This window comes from Enhydra lutris, unplaced genomic scaffold (assembly GCF_002288905.1).
Source record: "Enhydra lutris kenyoni isolate GAN:26980312 unplaced genomic scaffold, ASM228890v2 scaffoldscaffold95, whole genome shotgun sequence".
Taxonomy (NCBI): Eukaryota; Metazoa; Chordata; class Mammalia; order Carnivora; family Mustelidae; genus Enhydra; species Enhydra lutris.
The window spans coordinates 1,443,288-1,465,678 of record NW_019154179.1 but is presented as its reverse complement, the minus strand read 5'-3'; the positions used below and the strand labels follow the sequence as shown (position 1 = coordinate 1,465,678).

The 22,391-nt window shown below is 33.0% G+C and overlaps 1 protein-coding gene across 1 annotated transcript in view; it reads right to left on the bottom strand.

The window, feature by feature from the left end:
* Window positions 1-22,391, bottom strand: part of LOC111139085 (ERCC excision repair 6 like 2) — a 123,148-nt gene that overhangs the window by 63,206 nt on the left and 37,551 nt on the right. Inside the window, exons 4-11 of the mRNA XM_022491222.1 lie at window positions 22,145-22,338; window positions 15,019-15,180; window positions 14,408-14,615; window positions 10,715-10,855; window positions 9,580-9,693; window positions 8,541-8,660; window positions 2,928-2,999; window positions 2,160-2,305 (exon numbers count right to left, since the gene is read on the bottom strand). Coding sequence (XP_022346930.1) covers window positions 2,160-2,305; window positions 2,928-2,999; window positions 8,541-8,660; window positions 9,580-9,693; window positions 10,715-10,855; window positions 14,408-14,615; window positions 15,019-15,180; window positions 22,145-22,338 — 1,157 coding nt within the window. The remainder of the gene's footprint in view (window positions 1-2,159; window positions 2,306-2,927; window positions 3,000-8,540; window positions 8,661-9,579; window positions 9,694-10,714; window positions 10,856-14,407; window positions 14,616-15,018; window positions 15,181-22,144; window positions 22,339-22,391) is intronic.

Here is a 22,391-nt window from a genome sequence, read left to right as displayed (position 1 = left end):
TTTTAAAAGTCAATACAGGAGTAGATACACTTCTTATTCTTCCTACTAAGTGTAGCTAAAAATCCCTGGACATCATATATAAAATAAACATAAGACTCAGAAAAGTAGAGAGAACAAAGACACACTAGTGAGTATATGAACTAAGGAATGATACAGCAATGAGTTCTCCAGCTGTCTTTTTGCCTAAAAATCCTAGACCGGGTTCTGAAGAAACCAGTATACTGGAAATGCCAACAGTTGAGACAAAAAAGCCCCAAGAAAAGCCTTCTTCCTTTAGCCAAAGAACCAGGAAAGGTATAGCCTTTTAAGACAGCAAAATGTTAGATAATAACCAGCCTATTGTAAACACCATGGAAAAAAAAATCTATGGTCCCACTCCCAAACTGGTCAGTGAAGGCTGAGTGAGGAGATCAGATCTCCACCCTTGCCTTAATGGGGTGCCTCTCATCCACACCCAGAGGGTGTCAGAGAAAACAGACTGAGGAGCTGGGGACATTCATTTACACTCAGCTATAACCAAATCCCCTCTGTGATGTCAGCGGAGGCTGTACCGAACATTAATGAAGTGCCTCACTCTTAGGATGTCAACAGAAGCCAAGCAAGAAACATGGATTTCCATCCCCATGCGGCTGGCATGGCGTCTGCCTAAAACAGAGGGGAAAAGCCCCACGGTAAATAAGCTCAAAATAAAAAATTACAAAATGTGTGAAGAAAGCATCTACTATAAGCAAGAGCCGAGAGAAAAATAAATAGAAGGATTAGCAGCCCCAAGTACAGGAGTTGGTAGAGCAAAAAATGCCATTCAAAAAGAGATTTAAAAAAAAAATAATTAAAATTACTAAAGAAATAAAAGGAAGGCTAGAAACCATAAAGAACAAAATATAAGTAAAAATAATCAGGCAGATCTGAAAAATATCACTAGGACTTTTAAACATGAAAAATGCGGTCTTTAAAAATTCAATGAATGGTTTAAATAACAATTTCTAATATAAAGAGATAATTAGGAGCTTTCTGGCAAACCTCATCAAATTAGATGGTGTGAGCAGAAAAGGAGTGAGAGATGACTGCTTGTCATGGGAAGTTCTGTACTATTTGAACTGACGTTGAAGGCATTTATGACTCTGAAAAACATTATTTAAGAAATTAAAAATGTTTATTATATAGGAAATTAAGAATGCTTGTGTGTACTTTATAAAACTTAACTGAAAACAATATTCTATGTAATTTAATGCTCTGTGGGTAAGGAAGGGCTCATGTGAGAAAGTATTTCTTGATTCATTCATAGGAAAATGAGAATCCAGAACTTCTCTCCTTATGACTTCACTGCAAGAATATGAGAATAACTTAGATCTCAACAGCTCACTCATTGTATACATAATTTTATTCCTCATTTTAAGTAATTATTGTGTTGACTTTTTACATTTTATGTATGTTTGTTTATAAAGTCCTCTGAAATTCTTTTTGAAAGATAGTGGGGGCAGATCTATAAAATACTTACATATTAGATGTCAAAGTAAGGATTTGTTACCCCCAAAAAGGGATGAATCTTCTTAGGTGTTTATATTGGCTTAACTCTTTCTCTAAAGTGTATATGTTCTTTAAAAGGTTTTATTGAGAGATTCATAAATAGGTGTTAGAACTGACATAACTTCTATAAAACCTATTAATGTAGAGTTGCTGTGGTTGAGATGAGGTAGACAGAGGGAGGAAGTACCAGGCCCACTAAGCCCAGTGGGCTCTCTAGGGCTCCTTGAGCACAGTTTAAAAATACTGCTACACATGATTCTCAGTTATATGATTAATAACTTGATTATTCAATTAAGTCTGGCTGTTCTGACCACAAGACATGAATAAAAACACTATCACAGAAAATTCCTGGGAGGAAACATCCATTTCTTTTGATTGTTATCTTTATAAACCCAGACATATAAGGAGAATTCAGTGATGATAAGAAAATTGAGAGAAAAGGTTAGGTAAAACTCAAGATATGGTTATTTCAGTCATAATTAATAGCATTTTTGCTGCTTCTCCTTAAAGCCAAATAAAACAAAGCAATAGAAGCATAACCACTGAAAATTAATCCAGTAATAATTTTTAAATTACCCTAAATCTTAAAAGCAATTAGATAAAAATCAAGTTATCAAATTTTATTTTCTTACATTGTGGAAACTAGGCAAATGTTAACATCTTGTGTACTGTTGAACTCTTTCACAATCTTAAGTCTTTCCTCTGATTTCGTACTTCCATCAAGTCGTCGGTAATCAAGTCCAGCCGCCATACAGTATTGCTGCAGAACATCAAGCAACTACAGAAAAGATATGAAGAAAGGCAAAGACAAATTCATGGTGTAATAAGTTTCATACAATTATAGAGATAAGATTTACTAAGTATTAATAATTGCTGCTTACAAATTCTTTCTTACAATTATAAGAGCAACAAATATTTTCCTGGCTTCTGGCTCATGTATTTCTTCCTATTATCCTGAAACTGACTCTAAAGTTCACCAATGCTTCTCTTAAAAAAAAAAAAGAAAGAAAAAAATCAACCTTTTAGGGAAAAAAAGAAATCAAACTTTATTTTTTTAAACTAAAACTAAATAAAAAGAAAAGTATTGGCCAATTTATGTAAATGACTTTCATTATTTGTGCTATTTTCCAGGTTCTAAAATCTCTTAAATGTCTTGTATATTTTAATTATAGCAAAAACATCAACAGAGAATTAAAAATCTATCTTTGAATCTGCTATTTGATAATAACCTTGATATGTTTGAGATTTAAGCGTCTTCTGTTTTAAAAGTTGCTTATCTCACTATCATTTCCTATAGTATGTATAGGAGAGAAAATGTGGCTGGACACATATGTCTCTTGGGCTTTGTGCCTCAGAGTTAGTGCTGGGCCAATCAAGAATATACTTCAGAAGAAACTCACCTTGGTGGAAAAGGAGAAAAGAAGTATTTTATCTTTGTTTTTCCTGCAATGATTTAAAAGCTGCTGAAGGACCTGGAAATGAACCACAGAAATCAACCACCAGTGAAACAGTTCCAACTAAAAGCACACTTTATACATATAAACATCACTTGAGAATTTCTTAAAAATTATTTTTATACAATATAACCTCACTCCTCTTTCCTAATTCCCTTCATTTTTGCCAACTTAGAGAAATAAAGTATTAGTTATTACATGAGATGTTATTCATCATCATATTGTCAATAATGAGGTAAGGTTCCAAAAGACTTTTGTTTCATCTCATCTGGTTTTAATAAAAAGGAAGCATTTTAGATTATGGGATGCATTTAAATGAATTAATTTAATTTCTAAAGCACACTTTCTTTATACCTACAATATGTTCAGAAACTAAATTGCAGAACAGCATTCCTTTTAGGAAATATTTAAGTTTTTTCTAGATAGATGTAATGAAATGTGTTTAATTACATTTAAGTTCTAAAAGTCTTGATATTTATTTTCTTAAAATAATCAGTCACATATACACCTCTTCTCATTTTATCCCTTCTGCTTCTCTATTTACAGTAAGCCCTAACTTCCAGATTTTATTTTGACCTCAAAATGTCAATAATTTGCCCCCATACACAGTGCTTTTAGGGATGGAGCAAATAATCCAAAGCCTATTTATAATAGTAATACTGTTATTTTTAAAACAGGCATTTCCACGTCTGGCAATGACAGTTCCAGAACACTGTGGAAAAGTAATCCACAAAGGAAAGAAAAGGAATTTTCTGAACTGAGCTTAAAATTTTTCTGAATTATGCAACAAACACTTCAGCAATTTTGTTTATTCACTGATAAGCATTTAAACTTAAAATAAAAAATTATAAGCAATATAAGAAACATAAGAAACATAAAAATTATAAGCAATATAAGAAACACTCAACAGTCGACTAAGAGAAGACACTGTGCTAACTCTGACCCCCACGTCCAATCCCTTGGAAAAAGCCATAGAGTTAAAAAGAAAGCTACTCAGATAACCAATCAAATGGTGAATAAAAATGTCACAGATCAGGTAAACATAATTTAAATACTCGCAGAACTTACAAAGTAAGCTTTGCATTTATTTGCAAAATAAGCTTTGCATTTACTTTATTTTTTAATAAAACAACTGATTCTATATAAAGTATGTGCATTAGAGTTTCACATAATACATTAGCTTTTTAAAATTAAAAAACTTTACTTTTTAGAGCAACTTTGGATTTACAGAAGAATGGAGTAGAGAACTCCCACAGACTCCGTTCCCCCATCTTGCACTTCTGTCCCTCCCCTGAACCCAGCTTTTCCTATTATTAACATTTTGCATTAGGGTGGTACATTTGTAACAACTGATGAATGAATAAATTATTATTAATATATAATCATTAATTATTATTATTAAATCATTAACTATTATTATTAACTAAAGTCTATTTACATTACCTACATTAGGGTTCATTCATTGTGTTGTACATTTCATGATTTTTTACAAATATATAATGACATGTATTCATCATTACAGTATTACACAGAACAGTTTCACTGCCCTAAAAATTCCCTGTACTCTCTCTATGCATCCCTCCTTTCAAACCCCCGGTAACCACTTATCATTTTACTTTTTCTACAGTTTTGCATTTTCCAGAATGTCATATAGTTGGAATCATACAGTATGTAGTAGCCTTTTAGACTGGCTTCTTTCACTTAGCAATATGCAATTAAAGTGCCTCGTGTCTTTTTGTAGCTTGATAGTTCCTTTCTTTCTATTACTGAATAGTATTCTATTGTCTGAATATACTGCAATTTATCTATTTACCTACTGAATGACATCTTGGTTGCTTCCAAGTTTTGGCAGTTATAAATAAAACTGCTATAAATATCTGGGTATAGGCTCTTGTGTGAGATTTTTAACTCATTTGGGTAAATACCAAGGAGTGTTGTAAATAACAATGTTCACAGCTAAGAAATCTTGGGCCTAACTCTTCTCAAATTAGTCAGGCCTAGAGATGAACATGACCCCTATATGATCTCAACAGCACTAAATTGGGTTTCCTGAGTCTTTTTCCCCACCCCCTCACAGTAAGTGGCCCTGTGGTATTTCCCAAGGGAAGGGAAAATGAGGATTCTTATCAGGGGAGTAAGTTCAACTTGTGACCATCCATTGGAATAGTAGTTGAGATTATAAAAAGAAAAAGAAAAAAGACCTTCACATATAAGAGAAAGAGGTTGAGTTCATGAGTGTAGCTTTGAGGGTATGAAGGGTACAATAAGCATTACATCAACAAATGTAATAAATCTTATTATTCATCAGCTGCAGGCTGATGAATAATAAGAAAAGCAGAACTAGTATCACCTGAATTCAAGACATACATGCAACTTGGATTTCTTAACCCTCCACACAGGCAATAGGTTATATGCTTATACATTTTGTATCACTAAATCATCAGATGATGTTGACAATCAGATGATACACAATCTTAAGAATATAACCCTAGATTATTACTATCAGTCTCCATCTTGTTGGTGTTCTCTCACAAAACAAGTAAATTACAGGCTTCTTTCACATATACAGACACCTACCCAGCCTCTAGCAACAATTCATGCTTGCTTTTTCCTTTCTAAATAGCATAACAAAAATTAAATGTAATAATTATTTTAATCAGACAACTCCAATAGTACATTTTAAATCATATGTTGAGTATAAGAATATAAAATGTAGAGTTATAAAATTCATTTAATATCAAGAGTAACTTTTTAGTGAAGAGTCATAAAAAATGCAATTTAAATATATAACAACAGATAATACAGTTTTCACAGGAGGCCATGATTTCTGGCCTGGGAAACAAGGGGATAATAAGTGTTCAGATCCAAATTAATTGAGCTTTTTACATTGTTTTATTTAAAAATAAATTCAGCAAAATGGATGATAAAAATAGATTAACTATTCTTAGGAAAGATTGTTAGGAAATTTACTATTGTTAGGTTTGAATTATTTATTATGATAATAAATCATAGAATATTCTCACTAATACAGACTTATTTTAAAAATATACAACTCTTAACTAAGTGGGTATAGAGAAAATACACCTCAACATAATAAAGGCCATATATGACAAGCCTACAGCTAACATAACACCCACTGACAAAAACTGAAAGCTTTCCCTCCAAGCTCAGGAACAAATCAAGGATGCCTCCTCTTGCCGCTATTATTCAACATAGTACTAGAAGTCCCAGCCAGAGCAATTAGGCAAGAAAAAGAAATAAAAGCATTCAAATGGGAAAGGAAGAAGAAAAACTCTTCCTATTTATATATGGCATGATCTTATATACAGAAAACCCTAAAGACTCCACCAAAAAAACTTAGAACTAATAAATTCAATGAAGTTGTACAATACAAAATCAGTCTACAAAAATTCATTGCATTTCCGTATACTAATAAGGAAATATCAGAAGAAGAAATTAAGAAAACAATCCCATTTACAACTGTATCAAAAAGAATAAAGTAACTAAGAATACATTTAACCAAGGAGGTGAAAGACCTATACACTGAAAACTATAAGACATTAAAGAAGACACAATTAAATAAAAAGGTATTCAGTGTTCATAGGTTGGGAACTAATGTTGTAAAATGTCCACACTGTTCAAAGCTTCTATAGATTCAGTGTAATCACCATCAAAATTCCAACAGCATTTTCCACAGAAATATGACAAACAATACTAAAATTTGCATGGAACCACAAAAAAACCCAAATAGTCAAAGCAATCTTGAGAAACAGCAAAAAACTGGAGGCATCACACTTCCTGATTTCAAACTATACCACAAGTTATTGTAATCAAAACAGTATGCTATTATAGAACAGATACAGATCAATGAAACAAAACAGAAAGCCCAGAAATAAACCCACATATATATAGTCAACTAATTAATGACAAAGGAACTAAGAATATACAATGGGGGAAAAGATAGTCTCTTCAATAAATGGTGCTGGGAAAACTGAATAGCCTTATGCAAAAGAATGAAACAGGTCTCAGTTAAGACATCTGCACCCCCATATTTACTGCACATTGTTTATAACAGCCAAGACGTGGAAAAAAATGTTAAATGTCTGTTGACAGATAAATGGATGAAGAAAATGTGATATACACATATATAATGGAATATTGAGACATAAAAAGGAAGGAAATCCTGGCATTTGCAACAACATGAAGGGCATTACGCTAAATGAAATAGAAGAAAGAAAAACAAATACCCTATGATCTCACTTATATGTGGAATCTTAAAAAAAAATGCTTGTATTTATAAGTACAGAGAATAGATTGGCGGTTGCCAGAAGCAGGGGGTGAAGGCGGGCAAACTGGGTGAAGGTGGTCAAAAGGTACAAATTTCCAGTTGTAAGTCCTGGGGATGTAATGTACAGCAACTGTATTACATATTTGAATGTACAACGCTGTATTACATATTTGAATGTTACTGAGAGTAGATCTTAAAAGCTCTCATCACAATAAAAAAGACTATGTGTGGAGATGGATATTAACTAAATGTATTGTGATAATCATTTTGCCATATACTCATATCAAATCATTATGCTATCCACCTAAAACTAACATAGTTATATGTCAATTTTATCTCAATAAAAAAATACATACGCAAGTTTTTAAGGTAATATTCTTGGTTTTTATTTTATTTCATTGAATTTAGAGGTCCAAGCAAACTAAACTATGAGTTTATATAGATTAACTGCTAAAAATATTTCCAAGATTTTAAGAAAATGACCACCTGACTACTTAAAATCACTTATTTAGCCAAAAGAAATAACTTACTTTCTTCTTAATTAAACTATAATGCTGGGAATTGTTTGGTAATAATCTCTGAATCCATAAATAAATATTCTTTATAGTTACTAAAGAGTTAAACAAAGTGACTGCAAAAAGGCTGGAAGCTATCAGCAATTCATGCAGCTGTCACAGGCAATGTCCCAAGGCCTGGGTCATGGCTGGAGAACCTAGCCTTATTTTTCCCACCCTCCCTCAGTAGAACAGCATCTACAGGTCAGTTTCCTAGTGTACAATAAATGCTCCCTTGCTACAACTGACACTTAGCAACTTTCCAATATAGATTGGCAGAAAATTTAGTCTAGACATAGAGGTCTTGTCTACCTTGAACTCTTAAGAAGTTTCTTTCTCTAATTCTGAGCTATTGCCTATCCTCATCCTTATATTTGGAATGAGAATTTATATTTCTGATAGATAATCTCCTTAAACATTTGAAGCTAAGCTATTATATATGTGGCAAACAACGTACATTTTTAAGAGGGCGTACATCTCATAAATCAATAAGGAAAGTCTGAAGTATATTTGATGTAAGCACTAATTGAGAACCTACTGCATGCATGGTTCATTGTAAGCTAGTAAATGCTGATACGGCTACATCAGTTGTCTTTGGCCACAGTCTCTTCTGAATGATTGGGTATCTGTTCTGATTAGTTAGTATCTCCATCATACCACTGATAAATATTTTGTGTATCACGCTTGTGTGTGCAGCCTGAAAAAAAGAGTACTTACCTTCATTTTCCCACTGTATTTTGGATCAGATAGGGTTTCAAAAGCTGCATCTTTGCTTTTCTGCACAAAATCTGGGAACTTGGAAAATACCTGATCACATATTCTTTTGATAAGTGTTTCCTTAGTAGGAAAAGATAGAAGAAAAGAAATTTCAACCGAACACATTTATATATATATATAAATTGAGATTGTTTATGAAAACATTCGATTTAGAAGGAATATATTACTTTGAAGATATTATCTTCTCTAAGTCAGACTAATAATTTAGAAAAACTTAAAGTGATAATATTAATTATATATGCCTTTGATGAGTTCTGAAATGATAGGACTAATAATTTTATCATTATTCTTTTATAATCTCTAAGTCAAGGACTCAAATACTTCCCAAAGAGCAAACAGTACTATCAAAGAACAATATTAAATGCTTATTAGATTTTAAAATTATATTTGAACAGCATGAAGACTATAACATAAAAGAAAATATAAAATTATATTTAAAAAGCCTTAAAAAGCAATAAAAAGTAAGCCTTAAAAAGATTTCTTTTTATTTATGTGTGCTCTAGAATAAGATACAATTGAAATGATCAAAGTATATGATTGCATTTATTTCTAAACTTTGAAATTGCCGATTTTCGCCAACTTGGGATATATTCCTAATATTTAATATACAGATTACTGTAAATGCATTTTAATCCAGTAGGTTGGATAAATGGAGTTAGATACACTATTAATGGAATGAGATCGACTCATCAAATAGCTTACTTAGTAATTGTATCAAAACATGTTAGGAAAACAAATACAGCAACACTAACAGAGGCATAAAAAATGGTTATTATTTTGACTTAGGCTTCAGTTTTCTCTTTAAAAAACTTAAGAGCATATACTTCTTTGACATCTAAATTAAAACATGAGCAAGTTAGTTTCCTCTTCAACTGCATACAAAAATAACTTAAAGATACTTGGCTACGGCATTTTATAGCAAATACAAAATCCTTATACCAAATAGCATCATAAAGAAATGTACAAAGTCCACTCAAACCTGGTGTTTGGAAGTGCCAGTAGACTGCAGTAGTGCAACATGGTTGGCTACCTTCTGAAGGACGGCAAGGTAACTGAAATACAAGGTTTTCACTGTTTCACCATGTGAATTGGTCTGTAACCAGAAAAAAGAGAAAATAAAAACACGCAAGAGACTAACACGGCTATGTAACAAGTGACTTCATAAACTCTATCGCTCACACTAATGTTTATCATCTGGTCACTACTGGCACAATACCTTCTGAGAAAATGATGGTCTGCCATTATGTAAAAAAATTCATGAATCACTTCATGTAGACTCATACTTTTGGTGATATTTTTAATAAAGAGGGGAGAAAGTCCTCATTCCAAAAAGCATCTACCCTCATGATACACAGTGGTAGAGAATGCTGCTATAAGAGGTTCCTGGTAATAAAAAATGGCACAGGGGCAGGGTCATACTTCACTGTCCCTTCTCTATCTTCTTCTTTATATTCCAAGGTGTCCGAAGAAACTGTGCTATTATGAAAAAGTGACGTGGTTAAAAAACAGCAAAACAAATGAGAGATGAAATAAATATCAATCTAGATAAATATTTATTCAGGGTCCCTCGATGTACATGGATATTTGATAGATATCTTGATACTAAAACAGAGAGGTGAAAAAAAGGGCAGGAAATACAGATAGAAAGTTAAAAAAATATAAACTAATATTTGTTGCTAAATAAAAATAAAATACTTTATTATACTAATACACAATTTTGATTAATTAACAATCTATCAGAACAGTATTTTAAGCCTGCTGTCAAAGACTAAGTTTATTATTGAGAAACTTCTGGGAATAAGATGAAGTCTCAAAATGAAGTGGGCTACTTCTCAATAAAAGCTGAAAGGGAGGATATCAAATTGAAGGTACTAGTTTCTGAGAGCTACTGAAAACCCAGTTTATTGGGAAGATATTTGAATATTATATTTTGCTATGACTACTATTTGATATTGCAAAATACTTTTGAAAACTATTCCTTTTTATTAACTTGTGGCTTCTAAAGATAAAGAACTGAGGAAAAGTTATTTTATCTGCTCCTTACCTCTGACACTGGAATAGAGAACAATGTAATCAAAAGCAAGATGTGAAGATAAGCACCCAGAAATGCTTGCCTTGTAACAACAATTTCTCCTTTTCCGGCCACTGCTGCAGCCACAAGGCTCAGAAGACTGAAGTATCAAAGTCATATCTTTTGTTTCTAATACTGTTTGATAGACAGCTTTCTGAAAATCTGTCAGAGAACAAAATACCATCTGCCAAGATGAAATACAAAGAATTATTGGTACTTTTTTTAATAGCAGTTAATAATCACAATGTACACCAGATTTTAAAGACTGTAAGAGTGAAAACTACTTATAAACTATTATTCTTTTAGATACATTATTATGACACCCTACCCTAAACTATATAAATAACTCTATTTTCAAATAAATCTCATAGAGTTTGCTTTTCAATTGAAAGGAATCAAAATATGAAAAAACAAGTGTTTTCCTTATATATTTCTAAATATATTCTGGGTCTTTTCAGGGTTTCATACTATTAGCCCATAATGCAAGTAAATTACTACGGTTTAGGTCAAATAAAAAAACTAGATAGGGAGGGGTGCCTGGGGGCTCAGTTGGTTAAGCACGTCTGCCTTCAGCTCAGGTAATGATCGTAGGGTCCTGGGATAGAGTCCCACATCAGGCTCCCTGCTTAGCAGGAAGTCTGCTTTCCCTCTCCCTTTACCTCTCTCCTCTACTTGTGCTCTCTCTCTCTCCCTCAAATAAATAAATAAAATCTCTCTTAAAAAAAAAAAAAACCTGGATAAGAAGAAAAGGGAAAACTTTAGAACAACAGTATGAATAGTACTTACTCAATTCCTTAAAAACTTAGAAAAAAATTTAAAACTTAATTATTGCCATTTGTATTATAATTTGTATTTGATATCCTACTATAAATTCCTAAGATTAATAAAGGTAAGAATTAGGAAAATACACATAAAAGCAACTACGAGTTTCTATTTTGAAATTCAAAAAAAAAGAAAATTTGATAAAATCATGCCACTAAGTTATACAGGATATAATTTACATTTCTAGTAGCACCAGAAATTGGTAAAAGTCTTCTAGATGTAGCTGTATGTAAAACCAGGTCATAAAACCCATAATAAGATTTTGAAAAATGAGAATAAAAAGGAAAAGCCTTCTATTTATAAATATTTATATGTTTATATCACTAAAACAGGCTATTGCAAAAAAAAAATGACAAATTCTTTTGATTGTTTCTTTTGGTGTACAGAAGCTTTTTTTTTTAAGATTTTATTTATTTATTTATTTGACAAAGAGAGACAGCGAGAGAGAGAGAGAGAGAGAGCAAGCGAGCGCACATGCACAAGCAGGGGGAACAGCAGAGGGAGAGGGAGAGGCAGGCTCTCCACTAAGCAGTGAGCCTGATGCAGGACTCAATCCCAAGACCCTGGGATCATGACCAGAACTGAAGGCAGACGCTTAACGCCTGAGCACCTTCAGGTAACAGAAGCTTTGAAGTCTGATGTAGTCTCACTTTTTTAAAAAAAAGATTAATTATTTTAGAGAAAGAGAGAGCAGGGCTGGGGGGGGTAGTGAGGGGCAAAGGGAGAGAGATAAAGAGTGTTAAACAGACTCCACACTGAGCACTGAGCCTGACACAGTTCAGCTCAGCTCGGTATCATGACCCTGAAATCACGACCTGAGCTGAAACCAAGAGTCCGGCACTTAACCAACGGCACCATCCGAGCGCTCCATAGTCTCACTTCTTAATTTTGGTTTTGTTGCTTATACTTTTTATGTCATATTCAAAAGCTCATGACCAAGACCAGTGTCAAGGAGCTCCTTCCTTGTTTTCTTCTAGGAGTTTTATACGATTATGACTTGTGTTTTAATCTTTAATGCATTTCCAGTTAATTTTGTAAGTGGTATAAGACTGGTGTCCAACTGCATTCTTTTGCATATGAATATCCAATTTTCCCACCACTTATTGAAAAGAGTATCCTCCTGTCTTACTCACTGAGTATTCTTGGCTCCCTTGTCAAATATTAGTTGACTGTATATGTGTGGGTTTGTTTCTGGGTTCTCTATTCTACTCTGCTGATTTATGTGTCTGTATTTATGCCAGTACCATACTGTTTTGATTACTATAGCTCTGTAACATAGTGTGAAATCAGGAAATGTGATGCCTGCCAACTTTGCTGTCCTTTCTCAGGATTGCTCTGTCTCTTTTGGGATCTACTGTGCTTCCATACACATTTTAGGAAAGTTTTTTCTATTCCTGTAAAAATATGCCACAGGAATTTTGACAGGGATTGCACTGAATCTATACATGGCTTTGGGTAGTATGGATATTTTAGCAATATTAATTCTTCCAATCCATGAACATGGGTATCCTTTCATTTTTTAGTGTCTTTTTCAATTTCTTTCATCTTCACAGTTTTCAGTGTTTAGGTCTTTCACCTCCTTGGTTAAATTTATTCCTAAGTACCTTAAAACATGTAGTAACATTTACTAAACAATTCTCACATGCCACACACTTCAGAGCAACCATGTAAGGCAGACACTGCTATCATCATTTTTTAAAAAATATTTTATTTATTTATTTAACAGAGAGAGAGATCACAAGTAGGCAGAGAGGCAGGCAGAGAGAGAGAGGGGAGGGAAGCAGGCTCCCTGCTGAGCAGAGAGCCTGATGCAGGGCTCGATCCCAGGACCCTGAGATCATGACCTGAGCCAAAGGCAGAGGCTTTAACCCACTGAGCCGCCCAGGCACCCCTCATCATTCTTATTTAACAGGTAAAGAAACCAAGGTTTGGGAGACTTAGCAAATTGCTCAAGGTCACAAAACTCCTAAGTAGGGGAGCCAGGATTCAAGTCTACATTATTTCATTTCAGAGCCCAAGTTCTAAACACTTTGAATACAATTCTCTCTTCATATATATATAGTTATTGCTCCTACTGGACAGATAACTAAATAATATATGTAAAGTTATACAAAATATTTTTAAAAATGGGTGTTCATTAAGGACTCTAATTAAATAGTAACATTTTCTTTAGATCAAAGAGTCAACTTCCCCAACTTGTATATCAGTATATTTTCCTTTCAAATCTACTTTTTAAAGTAATAATCAATGGGATACCCTTGGATTAGAGAGTATTTAATAGTATTGCCCATATTTGGGACATTAATTAAGCTTTGTTCATAGTAATTTATAGAACCTTTATTCCATTACCTGAGTTAGAAGAACCACAAGATTAAAAACTATAAAAGAGGACCACTATATTTTTAAACAATTGACAGAATTTAATTGTAACTTTCCTAAAATTCTTCAAATTAAGTTAATTGTATAACTATAGATAACATTCTAAAAGAAACAAACCCATAAAAGTTTTTAATCATTGCAGTCCTATAGCTATTATTAAGGTCTCAAAGAATTCACTGGGCAAAATATATGAAGGGCAAAATATGAACAGAAAATAAATTAGGGAGAAAGTTCTTCTTTCTTCAGTGAGAAAGAATTATACCAAAAGCATTCTTATAAAATAAGAGAAATGAATTTAATGTATACTAACAAAAAACCTGTTAGCTAACCTGTTAGATTGGGCTGAATTAGTGCTTTCTGAATTTGCATATAATAATTTTTTTCCACACTGAGTAAAAGGCAAAAAACTATATTCATAAAATACCACAGGAGATAGATTTCCTCTTAAAAAATCTTTTTTCAGAAAAAAATAAAACATGAGAAATTAATAATTAAATGATGATAAGTTAATAATTTAAACAAATGCAATTCTCACCCGGTCTTCCTTCTTAGGCAACTGATCCTTGATTAGAGCCTTGGTACGCCTGAGAAACCACCCAGACATCTTTTTCGCAAGCCTTTGCATGGCCTTTCGGCCAGTGGCTAGTTCTCTTTTTGTTGCTGTGTGTCTCTGACCATGTTCTACTGGGTCAGAAAACTGCTTCTTGAAGTGGATCCTACTACCTAAAAGTCCTGGCACAGCCCTTTATAAAGACAATTAAAAAAATATGACAGCTTTATTAAATTATCTAAAAAGACACACAATGACTTCTTTTTGCTTCTAAGAAATATACTAAGTCACTTGTTCATGAGTGATAACAATAACAAAATGTAAGGAAAGAGAATGTTTTTTCTTTATGACATTTCAGAAAATAACTGTAAGATGACAGAATTGGTAAATAAGTTCATATATTTACCTCAGGGACAAAGAATAATATATAAAGATAGGCATTCATAGGACACTCTACTCTGTATACTGTGCTTGGGATAAACACATCCATAAACAAACACAATTTTTTTTAGAAACTATTAATTAGCAAACAAGGTAATATTAAGTTAAAGAAATACGAAAAATTTTCCAAAATGGACAAATTACTTTTCACTCACCAGTCCATAACACACCACAGTTCTTTCATGTTGTTCTGAAGAATGGTTCCAGTGAGACCAATGCGGACATTACATTTCAAAGCTTTCATAACTTCTGTTATTCTAGCCTTTGGATTCTTGATTCTATGAGCTTCATCTACAATAACAGCCGACCATTCCAAACTGCAAGGTGAGAAAAAAGTGGGGAAATGTTGAGAAAATTTCTCTTTCTTACTCTGTATCATTTTTAGAGAGCAGCTTTCTCTACCAAAGCTGTAGAGTTTTTTCCCTATTCACTCTGTGATGACTCCATAGGATTCTCCATTAGGGCAACGGTTGTGGGTTTGGACAACCCATAAAAATAAAATGTGTAGGGAGACAAAAGGGCATAGATTCTGTTTAATGATGGTGGAATGAAAAAGTCATTTAAACATCACTAAAATGAATGTTTAGAATCAATTGTTACCTCAGTAGCAATGAGCTCCCATAGTAGTGAGTCCACTAAAACAAAACAAAACAAAGCCCCATGGAGAAATGATTGATTTCAGACATGCAGCAGAGGAAATAGTGAAGAGTCAGAAAACACAGATGTATCCATAGACAAATGAGGGAATGTCCAAAGGACACAAAAGCCAAACTAATTGGAAAATTTGAGCATCATTAAGAATAATGATTGTAACTCAATATAAAACACTGAATAAATAAAACCCCCCAAATTCTAGGAAAAAAAATTAATTTAGATCCTAACCTCACACTATAAACAAAAATAAACTCAAAACAGAACACAAAGTCAAAACTTTGTACAAGTCGAAGTACAAAAGTTTGTACAAAGTCAAAAAACAAAGTCAAAACAAAAGTCAAAACTTTAAAACTTATAAAACAGAGGGAAAAAATCTTGTGGATTCTGGGTTAGGCATAAGTTTCTTAGATATTACACCAATAAAAAATTTTTGATAAGTTGGACTTTATTAAAGTTAAAAACCTCTGTTCTTCTCAAGAAACCACAGGAAAATGAAAGACATGCTACAGACTGGGAGAAAATATTCGTAAATCATAATCTGGTAAAGAGTTTATACACATAATATATAAAGAATTATTACAACTCAACACAAGTTAAAACAATCCAATTTAAAAAATGAGTAAGATATTTTAATAGACAGCACCAAAGAAGAAATACAAAGGACATATAAGTACATAAAAGATTCTCAACTTCTTTGGTCATTAGAAAAATGCAAATTAAAATCATAAGATACTGCTAAAAACCCATTTGAATGGCTATAATCAAAAAAAGATTGACAAGATCAAGTGTTGACAAGGATATGGAGAAATGAATCCTCATACACTGTTTTTGGGAAAGTGTAGTTACTTTTCTTTTTTCTTTTTCCTTTTTTTTTTTTTTTTTGGTGCAGCTACTTTTCTAAAACAATTTGACAGTTTCTTAAAAAATTAAATATCTCCTAACACCCAGCAATTCCATTCCTAAGTATGTGTCAAAAAAAAAAGAAGACAGAAAATTTATATCCACACAAAGACTTGTACATAAATGTTCACAGCAGCATTATTCATGACAGCCAAAAATTGGAAACAATCCAAATGCCCATGCACTGATGAACAGATAAACAAAATGAGGTATATACATAAAATAGTACTCTTAAGCAATAAAAAGCAACAAACTATTGGAACATGCTACAACATGATGGACCTATGATGTTAAGTGAAGGAAACCAAACACAGAAGACTACATAGTGAGTGATTCCATTTATATCAGATTTCCAGAAAAGGCAAATCTATTACAGAGACAGAAAACAGATTGCATTGCTTGAAACTGGAAATGGGACCACAGATTGACTCGAACCAAAAAACTTTTTGAGGTGATAGAAATGTTCTAAAACTAGACAGTGGTGATAATCGCAACCATATAAATTTACTAAAAATTATTCTATACTTAGACTGGGTATATTCTGTGGTATGTCAAATCTACTTCATTAATCCATTAATCCACAGTGACACTCAAAAAAGGGGGAGATGGAGGGAAAACTTTGGTATTATTATAGATGACCATTACAGCAATATCTTAGTCTGAAAGTTGGCCAAAGAATCAAGCATTTGCCTTGGTTTTTGTTGATATTATAGTTAATTCCTTATTAAAGGAGACTGCCAGTTAATAAGTGTAGAAGAAATTATAAATTTAGGAAAACATTATTTTGCAAAACCCAATAAAATAACTGATTGAGGCAAGAATAATTTTTGTATGCTAATACCACTAAACAAAAGGACTGAAGGATCAGAATATTCAAATACTGGCAAAGTATCACCACACAAATTACTTCTAATTGTAAAAGGAAAAACATAACTTTATAATCTCTGATGACCATTTCTTTAGCCTGTAGGACAAACTTGGCACCATTAATAGTGAAACAAGCTGACATTAATATCTCCTGAAGTAATGTAACATGAAGCCCACAGCCTCACTTATGAAGTATTCTTATCAAAAATGTTTAACCTTGGGCGCCTGGGTGGCTCAGTGGGTTGAAGCCGCTGCCTTCGGCTCAGGTCATGATCTCAGAGTCCTGGGATCATGACCTGAGCTGAAGGCAGAGGCTTTAACCCACTAAACCACACAGGCACCTGGAAATACTGGATTTTAATAATATTTTGAAGATCAGTAAGGAATTTTAAATTGCTATTAATTTTCTTAGGTGTGACAATGATAATGTGGTACAAGAAAAAATATAACTAGTTTTAGGAAATCTATGCTAAAATATTTAGAGATAATATTGTCATGTTATATACAACTTCCTGAAATGACTCAATACCACCACTGTACATAGACTTAGACACACATGTATTAACATATTTTGCCAACATTTGAATACACACACACACACACACACACAACTGTGAATATAGGTGGTAAGTATATAGATGTTCATATACTGTTACTTCAATTTTTCTATAGGTTTGATAATTTCTTTTTTTTTTTTTTTAAAGATTTTATTTATTTATTTGACAGAGAGAGAGATCACAAGTAGATGGAGAGGCAGGCAGAGAGAGAGAGAGAGAGAGAGAGAGAGAGAGAGGGAAGCAGGCTCCCTGCTGAGCAGAGAGCCCGATGCGGGACTCGATCCCAGGACCCTGAGATCATGACCTGAGCCGAAGGCAGCGGCTCAACCCACTGAGCCACCCAGGCGCCCCAGGTTTGATAATTTCTTAATATAAAGTTTGAAAAAGAACAAAAGAACAAAGAAAAAGGAAAAAAACGACCACAAAATTTTAGTGCCTGGGAAGAAGATGGACAAGATGACTTACAAAAGCAGAGAGAGCAGTAGCCTATGCCAGTAGTGGAGAGAGCCAAAAAGCAATCTGATTCATATTATTGAGGTCTTAAAAAGCTAGGAATTGGTGATACCAGATGCCTCTGGAAATTGGAGTTGTGTAAATGTTCAAGTCTAAGAAGCAATTGGATCTCCTAGATAGTAGTCCCTACTCCATAAAACAGTAAGCAAAAGAGGGCAAAATCCTCATTTTCTTAAGAAGAAATCAGCAGGTGTGCTGAGAACTAAAACTAAAACTAAAATTAAATTAAATTAAATTAAAATTAAAAGTTATAGTAAAAAATGTTCTTTAGAGATATGGAGGTAAAAGTAGGAAGATAAGTAAAAGAATTGAAGGTAGTTGTGTCTGAAGAAGGGTTTATAGAGGTTGCAGAAATAAGTAAATTGCAGTTTTTTCATATTTGGCTCTTTAAATAATATACATATATAACTGATAAAAATAAAAGTAAAGCAAAATATAATAATAATAATAATAATAATAATAATAATAAAAAGAGATACAGCTCACTCATATAGTGTGTTTACTCTGGATTACCTATGATCAATGTTTAATCCTGTTCTATCAAAAAGTGCTATTCTCACAAAAATTATTTAATACTTGAGCATAGCATAATATATAAACTTGTTGAATCACTATGTTGTACACCTGAAACTAATATAACATGTATGCCAACTATACTTCAAAAAAAGAAACCAGACTGCAGCAACTCTAAAACAGGATTACTTAATATTTACTCAAATAAAATATAAATTATTTTGAACATTTGTCAAAATGAAGCCATTTGAACAAATAACAGAATGCTATATATAACAAACACTGTAACATTTAATTTTTCAATTTTACACAGAAATCTGGGACACATACCCAGAAAACTCGACTTCAGAATTCTTATTTAATATTTGTAACAATCACAGAAAATAACTACTTAACAAATATTTATTCAACAAGTATTATGTGTTGGAAGTGTAATAAGCACTGAAATACAGAAATTATCCTACACCAAAGTCCTCACAGTCTAAAAGGGCAATTAAAAATTAAAATATGATTGATGTTATGATAAATGAATATCTCACTGACATTTATGTAAGTGCAGAACATCTTTTGGGGGTCATATAAAATATTAAATAAGAGCCTAAGTTCTGGACTTCATTGGTCAAAGTTTAAATTTCATGTCATGTAGGCTTTGGTGAGCTACTTCTCCACACCTCAGATTACACTTATCTTTCTGATCACATCCATAAAACAGGAGCAGGCTATTAGCTTCTAAGTGAGGTGAAATCAAATTCTAGAGCTGAGAAAAATGGAAGCCCCCCTTACTAATAATTATATAAAATGTAAATGGACTAAATACTCCAAATAAAAGGGAGGTTATCAGAATGGATAAAAAAGCAAGAGCTATCATTAACCACAATGGATCACTTTAAATATAAAGAACCAATATATTCAAATAGAAAGACAGAAAATGATAAACAGTCATTAAGTATAAGAAGACTGTATTGTCGACATTGATATCAGATAAAACTTCAAGATGTAAAAAGGAACATTTTTTAAAATAAAAGGATTAATCATAAGAAAAAATATTAATCTTAAATGTGTGTATACCCAATAAGAGCTTCAAAATATATGAACTAAAAGCTGACAGAACTCAAAAGAATTTAAAAATATATAAGCATAATTGAAGATTACAACACTTTTCTCTCAGAAATTATAAAACCACGGAAAATTAGTAAAGACAAAAAACACTTAAGAACAACTCCTAACCAACTTGACTTTATTGATATTTATAGATTATAGAATAACTGTAGAATAAATATTTTTTCATGTAGACATCATTCAGAAAAATGCAAATTATACAACAAAGTACTATTACAGACACACTAAATTATCTAAAAACAAAAAGACTGATAATGCCAAATGTTGGTGAATATATGAAGCAACTGAAGTCCCATAGATTGCTAGTTGGAATAGAATGGTACAACTACTCAGGAAAGTGGTTTGGCAGTTTCTTCTAAGTTAAACCTACACTTATATAACCCAACAATTCTACTCCCAGAAAATGCAAATATGTCTACCCAAGATAAATGAAAATGTATGCTTTAAAAAAGGCTTCTACAATAATACTCCTTAGTTTTACTTGTAATAACCAAAAACTGGAAAACCCAAATATAAATATGTATCCTCAAATTAATGGGTAACAAAATGTGATATATTCATAAAATGCAATACACCTCGGCATTAAAAAAGAACAATCACAGATGCATCCAATATCATGGATGAATCTCAAAAATACTATGATGAGCAAAAATATTATGATGTGCCAGACACAACAATTCCAGTCTCTAGACAAAAGTGTTGGGAGCTTTGGTTTCTTCTGAGGCCTCTCTCCTTGGCTTATAGATGGCTGCCTTCTTGTTGTGTCCCCATGTATCCCATCCTCTATGCACTCAAATTTTTAGTATCTCTTTCTCTTCTAAGGACCCCAGAGAGATTGGACTAGGCTACCTTAATGGCCTCATTTTAACCTAATACCTTCTTTAAAAATATTATTTCCAAATACAGTTACATTCTGATGTCCTTGGGGTTGGGACTTGCACATGCACGTTTGGAGGGGACACAATTTAGCTCATAATAAGCCTCCTAAATTAACTTGTTCCATTTAGTTTGGTTCTCCTCTGTCTGCACACACAGCAGATAGGTTACTTACAAAATGCAAATCTGACCATTTTTATTAGTAATTCATTGGAAACATCTCTAGGACATTTTACTACTAAGAATAAAGACCTCTAATTTCCAGACAGATTTCAATATCTTTTATAATCTGTTCTTGCTTACCACACAGTTGTTGTCTCCCAGCCACTTCCCTCTTACACGTATGCTGCAGCCATGAGATACAGAAAGCATCAGAACTGCTTTCATTTATTCAAAAGTGGGCCGTGATGTTTGTGGGCTGAAGGCCTCTGCAAATGCTCTTTGCTCCTTCTTCCTGCATTACCCTTCTACTCTTCAACTCTTACCATAATTCAATTCTTACTCAGCTCATAGGTCATCTTCTCTGGGAAGCTCCCTGACAACTCTACTCACTGCAACAGAGTTAGGTCCCTTATGTGCTCCCACAACATCCTCTGTTACATATTATAACACTCACATGGCTTTATAGTTGCAGCTCTAGATGCCTCATTAAAATCTCAAGACTCAGGTGGGCATAAGCCAGTTCATTTCTTTTGGGTACTTATAGTCCTAGAACCCTGATTCTCAATATGTATATGGATTTTTTGCCACTCAACATTCGCAACAGATTCCCATAATTAAAATCATTCATGAAAATTGCTGTCTTAGTCTAGAGGTAACATATGCATAAAATTTAGGACAGTATTACCCCTCTTTAACATGCATTATTTGGAGATAGAATAAAGGAAATAGAACAGACTGTATAAAATCTGATGCAGGTTTTGTTTTGTTTTGTTTTGTTTTGTTTTCAGACAGGGTGGGAGATGGCTGGAGAGAGACAGAAAGAATATTAAGCAGGCTCCACACCCACATAGAGCATGACACGGGGCTCAATCCCACAACTCTGAGATCATGACCTGAGCCAAATTCAAGAGTGGGATGCTTAATTGACTGAACCACCCAGGCACCCCACAGGTTTTTCCCTTTTAGAGAATAAATTATTATAAAGTATTTCAGTAATTCTGAAATGAATGAAATTATACTAAGGAATATTTAGAACTTTTTAAAAAATCACTATATAAAGGTATAAATACAATGGGTGTAAACAGAATATTAATGCACTTATTTCCATTATTCCCATTACCTGTTAAGTTCCTCCAGACATAAACGTAGTGTTTCATAAGTTGTTAGAGCAATTTCACATTTCCTTTGCTTTACACGAATCAGTTCATTGTCTTTTTTGTTACCATGTAAAATAGTGACTCTGAAATATCCCCAGGTGTCCAATTCATCCCTCCAGTTGTAGAGGACAGAAAGAGGAGCAACTATTAAGAACATCTAAAAGAAGAAGAAAAACAAAATTATGATATATTTTTGTAAAAAATGGAAAA